Here is a 15,856-nt window from a genome sequence, read left to right on the forward strand (position 1 = left end):
GAGGCGTTTATAGCGCCCCCTACTGCATAACCAGTACATATGACGAAAATAAAAAAAATAATAATATTTTATTTTATGCTTTTCACATTTTAGAGAACAATCCCCCAACCCCGTGCCAGCAAATCAAATGAAACAGAGATAAATAAATGAAAAATTTTAAACTGTAATGACATTGTAATCAATGTACTGATGCACTTATATGCATACACCCGCATATAGTATACATAAACCTCCATAAACATACATCGTTCGTACTTGTGCACTTATACAAAAGCACACAATACATATACAGTCATTTAATAAATAAAAAAGGAACATCCTATACTAATAAATACCCAATTATGGAAATATATAATTGTTACACACTGCTATTTTATCAGAATCAGAATCAGAAAGACCTTTATTGCCAAGTGTGTTTGCACACACAAGGAATTTGTCTTGGTGTTATGAGCTTCCAGTACAGAAAGTACAAACATAGTGCAGACAACATATAATTAAGGTGATAAAGAACACTAATGAAGAGAATATACAATAATTAAGAATAACACTAGTAATAAAAATATACAGAAAAGAGACATGACCATAGACAGAACTGTGAATGTGCATGTGTCCTATGTACAGATGAAGGTTTGATGAGTTATTTACAGATGTACAGTACCGGGGTGTGTTATGTGTTGTTCAGGTGGGATACGGCCTGAGGGAAAAAACTGTTCTTGTGTCTGGCTGTTCTGGTGCTCAGTGATCTGTAGCGCCGGCCAGAGGGCAACAGTACAAAGAGAGAGTGAGCTGGGTGTGAGGGGTCCAGAGTGACTTTCTTAGCCCTTTTCCTCACTCTGGAGGTGTAAAGTTCTTGGAGGCTGGGCAGAGGGGCACCGGTAATTCTCTCAGCGATAATTCTCTCAGCATCAAATTAACCACCCCACTTAAAGAAAAAGGTTCAATTATCACTTCCAAATATTCAAAGAAGGACTTCCAAATCTGTACGAATCTCTTTGGTTTACCTGCAATCTCATATCGATTTTTTTCTATACTGAGCTCTGTAAGCCATGTTTCAGATTTCAATTGTCTTTTTTGCTATTGGTCATCCCATATTGAACTGTTTGGATCTGCTCTGGCTGAAACTATACTCTAATATTGCAATAAGAGGGTCATGAGGAAAATCAGTCTTAAGTACCTTTGAGTAGAAAGAAAATTTACACATCAGTCCAAAATGTACACATTTTTGGCCAGAACCAAAAATAAACGAGCCAATGTACCCTCTGGACTTGCATTTAAGACACAAAGGTGACACAGAGGGATATATGCAATTTGGTTCCAGAAGTGCAATCTAGACAGCTTTATACTGAATCAACTGCAGATTAGAAATGATGGAACAAGACCTGATATCTTGGAGGGCATTATTCCGGTTATCTTCTGAAATATCTATCCCCAAGACATCTTTAAGTCTAGAATCATTAAAATATTCAACATATAATTCAACATATTTCGACATATTTTACGACCTTCGAGTCGTAAAATAAAAAGTTGAAGGAAATTAATTTGCCAAAACCTCTCAAAAATCTATAATAGACTTTATTATTGTACGTACATCAAATATATTGTCTAAGGTTATATCTGTAGCCCGTTGGTGGCGCTGCTGGTCTCTGGATTGAAGTATTTCCTCATTAATGGGGTAAACTTCAACCACACCTCAGTGATCTGGGATCATTTCCACCCTCTGCTCTCTACTCAAGAGTTGCTTTACTCCAGCCGCTCGTTTTCATCTAAGGTAACGTTTTTCTTTCTATTTTAATTTATACTAGGACATAAAATAACTTTTCTGAGACTCGATTGAACTTTATTAATTCATTTGAGCCGCTAGCATGGCCCGGGATCGGTCGAGCCGGGTTGTTGTGCCAAACTTTCAGTTGTAGTTGAGTCTGAATAGCACCAGAGTAATAAAGACGAGAAAGATATAGTCTAGTTAACTTCAGTCGGATCACTTTATCATCGAGGTGCTGCGAGTTAAAACTAGTTGAGGAGACTGAAAACTTCAGTTTGTTTTTCTGCTTTCGGCTTAACGTTAGTGGTTTGTTTCTTAGTAACGTTTGTTATCCGTGTTTACTTGTTTACTGAATCCATTCTAGGTGTTTTAGTAACTAGTTGTCAGTGTAACGGGTTTGTTGCTTATTACACCGATTTTCCGGGTGTTTCCTAACGGTTTAGCTCAATAAAGTGTACTCAGTGCCCTTAAACTAGTGAACTGCCTTCCTAGACAGCATAAAGGGCCATTACTGTCTAGTTAGGAAGTTCAGCTCAAAGTTTAACACGGCTACAAACATTAGTTTGTGTTAACATTTTTATTTATTTATTAAGATCACCATGGTATTACTTCGTTTTTTGTATATACCACCGTAATATCATGTTATTCTTTGATTTTAATTAGATTAACATGTTAACATGATTAATGATTCAGCACAATTGTATGATTCAAAGCACCATGGTATTATAACATGTGACCCTGGTCCACAAAACCAGTCTCAAAGCTGAATAAATAAGCTTTCCATTGATGTATGGTTTGTTAGGACAGGACAATATTTGGCCGAGATACAACTATTTGAAAATCTGGAATCTGAGGGTGCAAAAAAATAAAATATTGAGAAAATCGCCTTTAAAGTTGTCCAAATTAAGTTCTTAGCAATGCATATTAATAATCAAAACTGAAGTTTTGATATATTTATGGTAAGAAATTTACAAAATATCTTCATGGATTATGATCTTTACTTAATATCCTAATGATTTTTTTGGCATAAAAGAATTTTTTTTAATTTTGACCTATAAAATGTATTTTTGGCTATTGCTACAAATATACCTCAGCGACTTAAGACTGGTTTTATGGTCCAGGGTCACATATGATGTATATTGTAATATCATGGCATGATTATTACTGCTATAATACTTTTTCTTTTACAAGCTGTTTTTGTAGTTAATTGGAGTACTATCATGTAAATGAATATGGTAATTATTCAGTACCAGAGAAAAGTTACAAAATGTTACTTTTTCTTTAATGTTAGATTTGCATCCTTCACAATCAGTGTCATTTACAGTTTTGTTTGTAGTATGTTAAATGTATGATATATAGTGTGCTTGTATGATGGATTCAGGTCTACTACTTCATTAAAAATTCATTTTTTCTTTCTTTCATTGAACAGATTCGTCTGTAACAGCTCTGCCTCATATAAACCCCACAGTCCCACGGAATCAACTGGAAATCAGCGGCCCAGAATAACTGAGGGAATAGGGGGTCTTGTGTATATATACTTAAAGCAGAGACATCAACAAGGATTCTGTCAGTGATCAGGACGGAGGTTTTTGGAGGAGCCACGGCTTATATCGCAGAGTGTTGAGGAGTAGATTCTCTCTCTATCTTGTCTCTAAACGGCCTGCAGTGTGGCGAGAGAGAGGGGGGAACCCAACCGGTGCATGCCGGAGATGAGTGCATTCTGGCATAAGATCGGCTGTTGCGTGGTAGCCAAACCTCCTCCGGTAAGTGTCTCATTTGGAGAGATTTATAGTTTTATTTCCCAGACTTCCATCATAAGCCGTTTTAATACAGTAAAACCTAGTTTTCAGGAATCTACATGAATCACAGGTACTATGATATCAGGCTTCTTTTGAGAACAACATCTGGACTAATTTCATCAATTAGGCATTCCCCGTGGCTCATGTGAGTTTTGTGTTCGCTAATCACGTGCAGAATGACTCACGCTGGTCTAGGGGAGAAAAGAAACCTTTCAGCTGATGTGAATGTGACCCAGATAGTCTTAGGAGTTTGTCAGGAGTGCAAATGTGTTTTTGAGAGGGAAGCCAGACATGAAACACAGATGGACAAAGAATCCTCTGTCATTGAACGGGTAAATGTGTAGAGGTATGGATTCAAACCACTTTGCATTTTGATAAATGTGCCCACATATGCATATTTGATTTTTATCAAGATTGTACACTACAGTTCAAAAGTTTGGGGTCAGTAATTTAAAAAAAAGTACTTTTATTTTGCATTAAATGTATCAAACGCAACATTATGAACATTTTATAATGTTGTAAAAGATTTCTTTTTCAAATAAATGCTGTTCTTTCAACTGTTCTTTCTGTTCATTAAAATCCAGAAAAAAATGGTTTCCACAAAAACTAAGTGGTGCAAATGTTTCTGACGTTTATTAATAAGACATTTTTGAGCATAAAATCAGCTTATTAAAATGTTTTCTGAAGGATCATGTGACACTGAAGACTGGAGTAATGTCGAACATATTTAAATGCAAAACAGTTGTTTCGAATTGTAATATTTAGTTTTTGATCAAATAACTGCAGCCTTGGTGAGCATAAGAGACTTCTTTAAAAATTACATTAATTTTTACCAAACCCAAACTTTTGAACTGTAGTCTATCATGTGATATTCTTCTAAAAATTCTCGTCATTTACTCCCCCACATGTTGATCCTAAACTTTAAGACTGACTTTCTTAAAGCTGCAGTCGATACGTTTTGCCTCTTTGTCGCCATCTCTGTTGGAAAACCTGATATTGCAGCTCTGTGCGGAATCATCTTCCATGCGTGGGGTTGTACTCTGGCACGGCTCCAGCGCGGATGAATCTAATGTTTTCAGGAGCATGTATTTAGTAATCACAGATTCTAGCCTACGTCTTGGAATATAAGAATTGACCCAAGTAAGAATTTTTACCGTATATTGCTATCTGAACAAGCAAGTAACAAGTCTGCCACGTTTGTTCTGACCAACTGAGGAAAAAAGCAAGAAACCGCGCTACCAATGGTGATTAAATCTAACGATCGGTTAGCTCATATCACATCTAACCGTGCAAATTTGCTTTAGGCAATACAGGTAAAATATCTTGTATTGTATCTTTTTTTTATATGTCGTATAATTGTATTAAAGGATATTTTGATATAAGTTGCTATTGTCTAAAAATGTTTTTTTTCTCTCGATCTCATTCATGGTTGTGCATATTCAAATGTAGCACCACAAAATGCATTGTACCATGTTTGACCTCAAAATGTACTGCTTCTTGCACGTCTTGATCATGATGTAGCAAGTTTGAAAAGCAGTTTTATTTGAATAATGACTGAAATATCAGTCTGTTCCTCACACAAAACAATGTGTACGGCTTTTAAAGACTTTGAATATAGAGCATGAGTCATATGGATCACTTTATGGCGCTTTTATGATCCTTTTTGGCACATGACAGTCCCTGGCGGTCTACTTTCATTTAATTCATTTAAAAGCCCAAGTTTTTTTTCATTTAAAAGCCCAAGTTTGGACGTTCAGACATTCTGATAAACATCTCCTTTTGTATTGCATGAGCAAAAGGAAGTCAGAGCTTGCTAAATGTATTTTGGGGTGGACTTTCCCTTTAATACTCCTGTAAGTAAAAGAATCATGTTTATGTTTCTGGAACAGCTTTGAATATTTGACAAATTAGTGGTTTAATTCAGTCTTTGTTAGTCAATTTGTTTTGATCGGGATTGAGGTTCTGAGCCAATGATGAGTGACCCAGGTTTACCATGGTCTCCTGTAACAATGACAGGGGGTTCTGAAGGGAAGCTGGCTCCTCTGAGCTGGGAGTGCTCATTCTTTTCCTCCCTCCTTCCTCTTTTTATTTTTAGGTTCTTGTTTGTTCTATTGTTGGGTGGGGGGTGCGGTCAGACAGCAGTGGGCATCTGTAACAGACCAATGCTGCTTCCCAGTGCAAGAGCAATTTTCTTCAACTGATTTAGATAAAATGATTACGTTTAAAGTGTCTCCTTACATCAGAGAAGGTGATAAGGACTAAAGCATGTGCCAAGGGTTTGCTATGATATGGGCCATTGACTATACAAAGATTATGAAAGTAAACCCCTTCAAGGATGTCTGGAGTTACATAAGACATGTTGCATTCAAAAAACTAAATTTAACTTGTGACTGTTTTGAAACTGAATTGCTTGGTCCAGACTCGAGCAGAAAATAAGTCCTTTCTTCTTCTTTCTTTCTTTCTAATAAAAAATATAATATTCTTTCTAAATAATTAATGGCAATACGTCTAATGAACAATTTGAGGTGAAATCTTGAATTAAAGATATAAAAAGTATGTAGTTTAACAACAGTAAGAAATAATAAAAACAATAAGAATAATGTTTTTGTTGATGATTTATTTTTTAATTGTTGTAGTTTTCATTTTTTATTATTATTATTATTATTATTATTATTATTATACATTCAAATGGTACCTCAACTTGCCCCAGAGATTTGTTGTATTGGCTAACTGTTTAAATGCACTGAACTAAATTATAAACGCAACACTTCTGTTTTTGCCCCCATTTTTCATGAGCTGAACTCAAAGATCTAAGACTTTTTCTATGTACACAAAAGGCCTATTTCTCTTAAATATTGTTCACAAATCTGTCTAAATCTGTGTTAGTGAGCACTTCTCCTTTACCGAGATAATCCATCCACCTCACAGGTGTGGCATATCAAGATGCTGATTAGACAGCATGATTATTGCACAGGTGTGCCTTAGGCTGGCCACAATAAAAGGCCACTCTAAAATATGCAGTTTTATCACACAGCACAATGCCACAGATGTCGCAAGTTTTGAGGGAGCGTACAGTTGGCATGCTGACTGCAGGAATGTCCACCAGAGCTGTTGCCCGTGAATTGAATGTTCATTTCTCAACCATAAGCAGTCTCCAAAGGCGTTTCAGAGAATTTGGCAGTACATCCAACTGGCCTCACAACCGCAGACCACGTGTAATCACACCAGCCCAGGACCTCCACATCCAGCATCTTCACCTCCAAAATCGTCTGAGACCAGCCAGAGAGGTGTTCTCTTCACGGATGAATTCCGGATTTCACTGTACAGGGCAGATGGCAGACAGCGTGTATGGCGTCGTGTGGGTGAGCGGTTTGCTGATGTCAACGTTGTGGATCGAGTGGCCCATGGTGGCGTTGGGGTTATGGTATGGGCAGGCGTATGTTATGGACAGCGAACACGGGTGCATTTTATTGATGGCATTTTGAATGCACAGAGATAGTGTGACAAGATCCTGAGGCCCATTGTTGTGTCATTCATCCATGACCATCACCTCATGTTGCAAGCATGATAATGCACGGCCCCATGTTACAAGGATCTGTACACAATTCCTGGCAGCTGAAAACATCCCAGTTCTTGCATGGCCAGCATACTCACCGGACACGTCACCCATTGAGCATGTTTGGGATGCTCTGGATCGGCGTATATTACAGCGAGTTCCAGTTCCTGCCAATATCCAGCAACTTCGCACAGCCATTGAAGAGGAGTGGACAACCTGATCAACTCTATGCGAAGGAGATATGTTGCATTGCGTAAGGAAAATGTTGGTCACACCAAATACTGACTGGTTTTCGGACCCCCCTGGACCCCACCAATACAGTAAAACTGCACATTTTAGAGTGGCTTTTTATTTTTTATTGTGGCCAGCCTAAGGCACACCTGTGCAATAATCATGCTGTCTAATCAGCATCTTGATATGCCACACCTTTGAGGTGGATGGATTATCTCTGCAAAGGAGAAGTGCTCACTAACACAGATTTAGACAGATTTGTGAACAATATTTGAGAGAAATAGGCCTTTTGTGTACATAGAAAAAGTCTTAGATCTTTGAGTTCAGCTCATGAAAAATGGGGGAAAAAACAAGTGTTGCGTTAATAATTTTGTTCAGTGAAGAAATAATATTACCACTATTTACAAATTTTATAATCCTGTTTTATGTCAAATTTTACCTCATATTTTTCATTAGATGTGTTGTATGGACAATTATTTAATTAGAAAACTTATTGCTATTATTTAAAAAGAATGAACTTTATGTTAAAATAATAATAATAATAATAATATAATAATAATAATCTTGACATTTAAAAGCATTATTATTTTCATTATTTTTAGTGACAATAACTTTAACACCAACCAAACGATCTGAACACTGACATCAAACAAACTCTGGCCTGTTTCAAAGACTAGTGTGAGATTTCAGATAAGTCTAGAAGATATATTTGATGATTGATAATACAAATCCAGTGCTGTATGTTGTGTAAAATGCACTTTGTTCACTCTGGACAGACAAGTAAAGGCTCGTATGCCAACACCCCTGCTATGGCACATGATCTCATCAAACAATTATTCTGGTTCTTGATACAAGGTTTTTTTTTATTTATTTACTTATATAATCTCTGAGTAACTCTGCTGTATAGCTATGGGAAACAAAGAAAAGAAACTGTAAACTGTAGAACAGTTGGGGATTTTTAGGAAGTCGATGAATCCTACTCATCTTCAGGATGCATCCAGGAATAGATTCCATAGGGAAACATTAGTGTAATATCACCCAGGCACTGGTGTGGTCGTTGTATTGTCACATGACAGGCTTCTTTGACTTTACCCACTACACTTAGATTTTCAACACCTTTGGATTACGTCATGCCGTTTCACCTGCCAACCCAAGTGCTTTGCTTCTTTATGCTGGACCTTAATTTAAGCCTCTATCTTCACAGAAGAAGAAACGGAGGAGAATTGACCGCACCATGATCGGAGAGCCCACAAACTTCGTTCATCTGACACACATAGGCTCTGGTGAAATGGCAGATGGCATGCAGCCGGTAAGACAAATTTTATTATGTTGGCACAGTGAGACTTTCATTTTAATATTTATGGCATGGCAATAATTTACAATGACAGAACAAATGCTTCTGCATGCATTATTTACTAAACCTCTTGGAAATACTGGATTGTCACAGGCACACATTAAAAATCTGAAGAGGGTTGCTGGGATTTTTGTAGAAATATAACTTGCACCCACTACCAGACTTTTGGAAATCCCTGTTGTTTTTCTTTTGCCCTCTTTCCCTTTCGATTTTACCCTCACATCTGCTGCACCTACCAGTTGTCTGAACAAGTCATGTTTAAAGAGATAATTCACCCAAAAATGAAAATTATGTCCTTATATTACTCACCCTTTTCACGTTGTTCCAAACCCGCAAGACCTTCGTTCATCTTCAAACCACGAATTAAGATTTTTTTTTTTTTTTTTTTTTTTTTATGAAATCAAAGTTTTCTGACCGTGCAAGAGAAGAATTGAATAAAGTCATTATTTTAGTTTTCTTTGTGCACAAAAAGAATTTTCGTAGCTTCGTAAAATTACGGTTGAACCGCTGATGTCACATGGACTATTTTAACGATGTCCTAACTACTTTTCTGGCCTTGAATGTTGTAGTTCCCTTGCTTTCCATGCAGGGTCAGAAAGCGCTCGGATTTCATTAAAACTCTCTTAATTTGTGTTTCGAAGATGAATGAAGGTCTTACAGGTTTGGAACGACATGAGAATGAGTAATTGATGACAGAATTTTCATTTTTGGGTGAACTATCCCTTTAAATGCTTGACGTGAATGTTGAAGGTTCCCAGATTAAGTGGTCTGCCTGTGCAGACACTTTTTTTCAGTCTTTTTTCTTTATAATAATAATAAATATTTTTAAATAATAAAAAAAGTAGTAGTAGTAAAAAAAAAAAATATAGGTGGGAAAAAAAAAAAAAAAAAAAATTATATATATATATATATATATATATATATATATATATATATATATATATATATATATATATATTTATTTTTTTAAAGTAAGGACATACATTTTAAGGCTTCTAATGAGCTTGGGAACAATATTTATTTTAATTTGTAAAAATAGCAAAAATATTATCTTTACTATTATTATGTAAAGACATCAAATTTATTCTAATAATTGGTTGTAATTTATTAATTTCAATATATTTTAGTTTGTAAAACATTAACAAACATTTTAATTCTATAATAATACTGCTACTACTACTAATAATATTTATTGTTATGTAAAGGTATTCTAAAGTGTCAGATTTAACAAATCAAATGCATGTTTGGATAAGGTAGACATGTTACATGTGTAAGATGTGATTCTGAAATGGGACTCGTGTTGTGTAGCTGTTGTGTTGTCAAATAAGAAGGTGAGGCGTTACCTAATCCTGCAGCTCACGGAGGGACTGAATACCTGGGCAGAATCAAGCAGACTGCAACTTGCTCAGAGGAATGTTGGCAGGCGGCCCGTCAAGGACAGAATAGAGCTCTTTAAATGAGGAAATGTTCGTCAAGGTCTTTGCAGTGGTCACTGATTGATTTTTAAGTGGCAATCTATAGCTTCATGTGTGGTTTGCAAAATTACAGCTCTTAGTGGAGTCAGCACCTCTTAAGAAATGAGCTTTTTAGTCGATTGCGGCTTTAGTAGTTTTATCAAAGCAAAAGGAGAAAGTAAAAGGAGCTGTGAACAATGCAGCGCTGATAGCGGAAACTTCTTGTGATAAGCGGTATTGGTTGATATCAGCCTTTCATAGTCCATGTGATGAACACAGGTGACTGAACCTGCTGGCTTTTCCCTTGTGGTTCTGTTCTTTTGTGTTGTGCTGGGAAATTGTGTATAGAATGACCCAGTGAAATTGACTTCCTCCTCGTTCTGCTGTGAGATGCAGTGTTCCTGAGACGCATGATGTAACAATGGGTGTGACGCTGTGAAGAGCTGTGTGTGTGTGTGTGTGTGTGTGTGAAACAGGCTTGTTGTTGCATGAAGGATGTATGGTTTTTTTCAGCCCCACCTCTTGAAGTGTGAATTTATTTTACAGTTTACAAATCATGCGGCAACACAATAACATATAAAAAAAACTTCATTTGCAGAGATGACACTCCTGTATTATTTGTTGTTGTAGTAATTTTTACTATATATATATATATATATATATGTAGTATTGTGTATAGTACTAAAATTATATTTAATTTACATATGTTTAAATTGTATTTATTATTGCTATTATATAATTAAATATATTAAAATAATATCATTACTATTACTATAATGATTTTAAATTTTTACTACTTTTTTACGTGTGTGTGCGTGTGTGTTATTATATAATTTAATGCTTCTTTAATAGCAGTAATATTCAATAAATGCTATTTTGTTTGACTTAGGAGGACATTTTGAAGTCTGAAAGTTAGCCCCCCCCACCCCGTATATCAGATTATTTTACCTCACTTGAAGTTTGAAATTTTACTTTATGACCACTTTAAGACTTGGATCATATCAATGGAAACCTTACTGTACTACTAAAAGTATAGTTGTGTTTGTTAAAGTGGACTTATTGTTAATATTTATGCATGTTTTCCATGCCAATAACCTGATTGTGTCACTTCTTTTGCAGTCTGGCCCGATCCAGGAACAAATGAGATCCAAAGTGCCTCATGCTAATGGACGAAACAGCTTATTATAGCCTCTTCACCAGTGAGTATGAACACACACACACACCTTCCTCTTCCTGTCCATCCTCTCACATTCACTCATAATTAACCACAGACCTTCATCTGTTCCCCAGGCTTTTTTATTTTTACCCCAAGCTCCGTAAAGTGTCCTCAGCAGAACCTGTCCAGCTAGCAGCACCGCACCAATGAGGAGGAGATGTAGATAAACAGCAACCTCCTTTCTGCAGCTACCAACATGGACGCCACCTCTGCACGTTTTTTATCTTTTGGATCGTCTGGAATGTCTCAGAGGAGACGATTGCACCCCCCCCCCCCCCCCACTCTAAGACTGTTATTAAATTTGGACCGGATTGTATGAGAACGCCTGGCAAAGAGTGTGAATGTGTGACGTGTGCATTTGAGACACTGGCTATGCTTGCTGTGGAAGAGGAAAGGCTCTTATCGCTTTAACACAGGGGACTATTTGACTGCCTTTCCAAAGTTATAACTGGCATGTTTGTCATAGTCTGTCATTGATAAGGATGTGCGCAAGTGTGTGTTTGCTCTTGTTTTGTAATGGAAATATGTGCACCTATACCATTATAGTGTCTCCAACTGCTTTTCATTAACAGTTGCACAAATTAGTGTATTATACAAAGCCCTCTGGTATGTGTATAGTAGATGGATATAGTATGAAAATATGGCTTTTTTTATTTCTGCATGTCTGATATTGCGTTAACAAATAATGTGTAATGGCCTTTATAACGCTAAAGGAATAGTTTAAAAATTCCTAAAATAGAAATACTCATTCACCGAGTCATTTCAAACAGAGACACTTTTAAAAATAAAGGTGCTTCATGATGCCATAGGAGAACCTTTTTGTCTAAATGGTTCCATAAAGAACCTTTAACATCTCAGACGGTTTCACAAAAGGTTGTTTGTGGCAAAAGAAGGCTCTTCAGATTATAAAACTAAGAAAGAGAGTTCTTTAAAGAACCTTTGACTGAATGGTTCTTCTGTGGCATCGCTGTGAAGAACCGTTTAGGCACCTTTATTTTTAAGAATATAATTTATTTTCTTTTTTTCTGTGATTATTAGTACAACATCAATGCATAGTGATATAATGTATAAGCTATAACATTTTTTTTTAAAAAGGGCACCATAATGGTGGTCCATATTCAAAGTTTTCTGAAGTTGTGAGGAACAGACCAATTTAATGTCATTATTCACTGATAATTGTCCCCTCAAGTGAACTGATAACATGAGAATTGCATGCTACCGAAAAACTGAGTCAAGCAGTAATACAGCTTCAGACTACTTGTATTTTTGAGGACCATATTTTGTACTTTTTTATTATTTGAATTTTTTTGGAGAGCGTCTAACAGGCACTAAATTGTAAAAAATCTGCATGAAAATTCTTCAAAAAATTGTAAAAAAAAAAAGTTTGAAATGACATGAGGGTTGAGTAAATAATTTTTATTTTAGGTAAGTTGTTCCTTTTAATCCTTAAGTATTAGAAAAAGGCTATTATCTGTTTATCTGAGGAGACTTTGAACGGTGGCTTCCTGCCAGCAGCGAGCCACTGCCCTTTGTCATTTAAACATCACATTTAGTCTCACTTTCACACATCAAACTCCACCCAACACCAGCTTAAACACACGCTCTCTGTTTCCAGTCTTCACACAGCACCGATTCGGTCACTGATTTACACACACACACACACACACACACTTTGTATACTTTACTCCTGTACTTTATTTTTGAATGCAGCTCAATGAAGCACATGATGTTTTTGCTTGTAATTGTGATGTTTTATTTCAAATGCATTGCTTTGCAAGATCCCAAACTGTAATTTACTTTATCTTTGCTGTAATTTGTTAGGAAATGTCATAGGAAAAAATGTGCGTACTGAACGCTTTCAGATTGTGCATGTTGCTTTAGAAATCCAAATGTTTTCGAGTATTTTTAGTGGAATTGCATTTCATTCTTAGCTGAGAGTATAGAGAAACATGCAGATGTTTGCATCTCCTCCAAAGACCTCGACAGCTCCCTTAACTTAATTATACATGTTGCTTGCAGACTTTCTCACTTTGGTTTTATGTGACTGTTTTTATTTTTTTATCTGCCTTGTTTTTTAAGGCCGTAATGTTTGTGCAAAGCACTCATTAGGCTCTTTTTGTCTTTAATGCTTTTTTATTATTCTTTACTTTTTTTTTTTTTTACATCTTTTAGTATATTAGTTTAACTGATTGATTTTGTTTAAATGGGAGCAGTAATAGTGTTCTGTTCATATGGCATGGTGTTATGTTGATGAATCCTTTTGTTGTGTTTTGGTTTGTAACAATACAGTTGTACAAAGAGCAGTCTGTTGTTTGTTTTGATTGAGACGGTAATATTATCTAAGTGTATTTTTTCTTAAAAAGCTCTTGCGATAATTTAAATTTATATTAACAATGATTGATTTAATTTAATTGTACTGTAAATAACATTATCATTTTACTTTCCACTTTGCTTTGTGTTTGCATGACTTCAATAGAAACCAATTCATATTTTTCTAATTCAATTTTGAGGAATAAAACTCCGAATTCTGACTTTAACTGAATTCCATAAAGGTGCACAGGTGCTTTTACAGTTATTTATATGCTCTTAACTAATACAGTTAATATGGATTTAAACAGGATTTTCTCATTACAGTAAATATATCCAGGGCTTTTCCTTGACTTGGTGTTTTGTTTTTCTTGCCATGCATGTTTGTACAAACATAAGCCTTAAATTTATGGGCGAAGAAATCAAAGCTGATCCCTAAAGCATGTTTTAACATCTACTGTAACAGTCATTAGTAAAGCGGCTCATGGAACACTACATGAAAGTTGTGCAAGACACCTACAAAAACAAACAATGGACCTTTGGCACAAAGATTATTTAGGTCTCAGAGCACATTGAATTTTAATTTCCTTTTTCTCACAATGCCTTGAAAAACAAGGGACTGATTGTGTACACATTTCAGTTGCTTTCATTTCATGCCTCCACATTCAAAACATTGTCTCGTTTAGAAATTCATTAGAGACGCAATTTTTCAATTTTATTGAAATAATAGGATATTAGATTCTAGAGAGAAATTTGTCCTGAGAAGTTCAGTTGATAAACAAGTTATAAAATATACAATGTTTCACAGCAAACTCAGTCAATATCAGTTTTTAAAATATTTCTTTAAACAATTTTTCTAATTTATATAGTAAAACAGTTTTTTGTTTGTAATCAAGATTTGTCAGCTCCATCACACACTATATATATATATATATATATATATATATATATATATACAGTGGGTACGGAAAGTATTCAGACCCCCTTCAATTTTTCACTCTTTGTTATATTGCAGCCATTTGCTAAAATCATTTAAGTGCTTTTTTTTTTTTTCCTCATTAATGTACACACAGCACCCCATATTGACAGAAAAACACAGAATTGTTGACATTTTTGCAAATTTATTAAAAAAGAAAAACTGAAATATCACATGGTCCTAAGTATTCAGACCCTTTGCTCAGTATTTAGTAGAAGCACCCTTTTGATCTAATACAGCCAGGAGTCTTTTTGGAAAAGTTGCAACAAGTTTTTCACACCTGGATTTGGGGATCCTCTGCCATTCCTCCTTGCAGATCCTCTCCAGTTCTGTCAGGTTGGATGATAAACGTTGGTGGACAGCCATTGTTAGGTCTCTCCAGAGATGCTCAATTGGGTTTAAGTCAGGGCTCTGGCTGGGCCATTCAAGAACAGTCACGGAGTTGTTGTGAAGCCACTCCTTCGTTATTTTAGCTGTGTGCTTAGGGTCATTGTCTTGTTGGAAGGTAAACCTTCGGCCCAGTCTGAGGTCCTGAGCACTCTGGAGAAGGTTTTCGTCCAGGATATCCCTGTACTTGGCCGCATTCATCTTTCCTTCGATTGCAACCAGTAGTCCTGTCCCTGCAGCTGAAAAACACCCCCACAGCATGATGCTGCCACCACCATGCTTCACTGTTGGGACTGTATTGGACAGGTGATGAGCAGTGCCTGGTTTTCTCCACACATGCCGCTTAGAATTAAGGCCAAAAAGTTCTATCTTGGTCTCATCAGACCAGAGAATCTTATTTGTCACCATCTTGGAGTCCTTCAGGTGTTTTTTTTAGTCTTGCACTGAGGAGAGGCTTCCATCGGCCCACTCTGCCATAATACCCCGACTGGTGGAGGGCTGCAGTGATGGTTGACTTTCTACAACTTTCTCCCATCTCCCGACTGCATCTCTGGAGCTCAGCCACAGTGATCTTTGGGTTCTTCTTTACCTCTCTCACCAAGGCTCTTCTCCCCGATAGCTCAGTTTGGCCAGACGGCCAGCTCTAAGAAGGGTTCTGGTCATCCCAAACGTCTTCCATTTAAGGATTATGGAGGCCACTGTGCTCTTAGGAACCTTAAGTGCAGCAGACATTTTTTTTGTAACCTTGGCCAGATCTGTGCCTTACCACAATTCTGTCTCTGAGCTCTTCAGGCAGTTCCTTTGACCTCATGAT

The 15,856-nt window shown here is 36.4% G+C and overlaps 1 protein-coding gene across 1 annotated transcript; it reads left to right on the forward strand.

Annotated features, from left to right (window-relative positions):
* The first annotated feature begins 1,638 nt into the window (after positions 1-1,638).
* On the forward strand, positions 1,639-13,906 carry LOC306886886 (CDC42 small effector protein 1-like). Its single transcript, XM_079444245.1, has 5 exons — positions 1,639-1,768; positions 3,192-3,525; positions 8,553-8,657; positions 11,276-11,355; positions 11,447-13,906. Exons 2-4 carry the CDS (start codon positions 3,463-3,465, stop codon positions 11,342-11,344), a joined length of 237 nt encoding a protein of 78 aa, XP_079300371.1. The 5' UTR covers positions 1,639-1,768; positions 3,192-3,462; the 3' UTR covers positions 11,345-11,355; positions 11,447-13,906.
* The last annotated feature ends 1,950 nt before the right edge of the window (positions 13,907-15,856 follow it).

This window comes from Barbus barbus (genome assembly GCF_936440315.1).
Source record: "Barbus barbus genome assembly, chromosome: 21".
Classification (NCBI taxonomy): domain Eukaryota; kingdom Metazoa; phylum Chordata; class Actinopteri; order Cypriniformes; family Cyprinidae; genus Barbus; species Barbus barbus.

Coding starts and splice junctions, on each gene's coding strand:
- LOC306886886 (XM_079444245.1), top strand. CDS start 3,463: ATGCCGGAGATGAGTGCATTCTGGCATAAGATCGGCTGTTGCGTGGTA. Junction 3,526..8,552: donor TGGTAGCCAAACCTCCTCCG/GTAAGTGTCTCA, acceptor CTATCTTCACAG/AAGAAGAAACGGAGGAGAAT. Junction 8,658..11,275: donor TGGCAGATGGCATGCAGCCG/GTAAGACAAATT, acceptor CTTCTTTTGCAG/TCTGGCCCGATCCAGGAACA.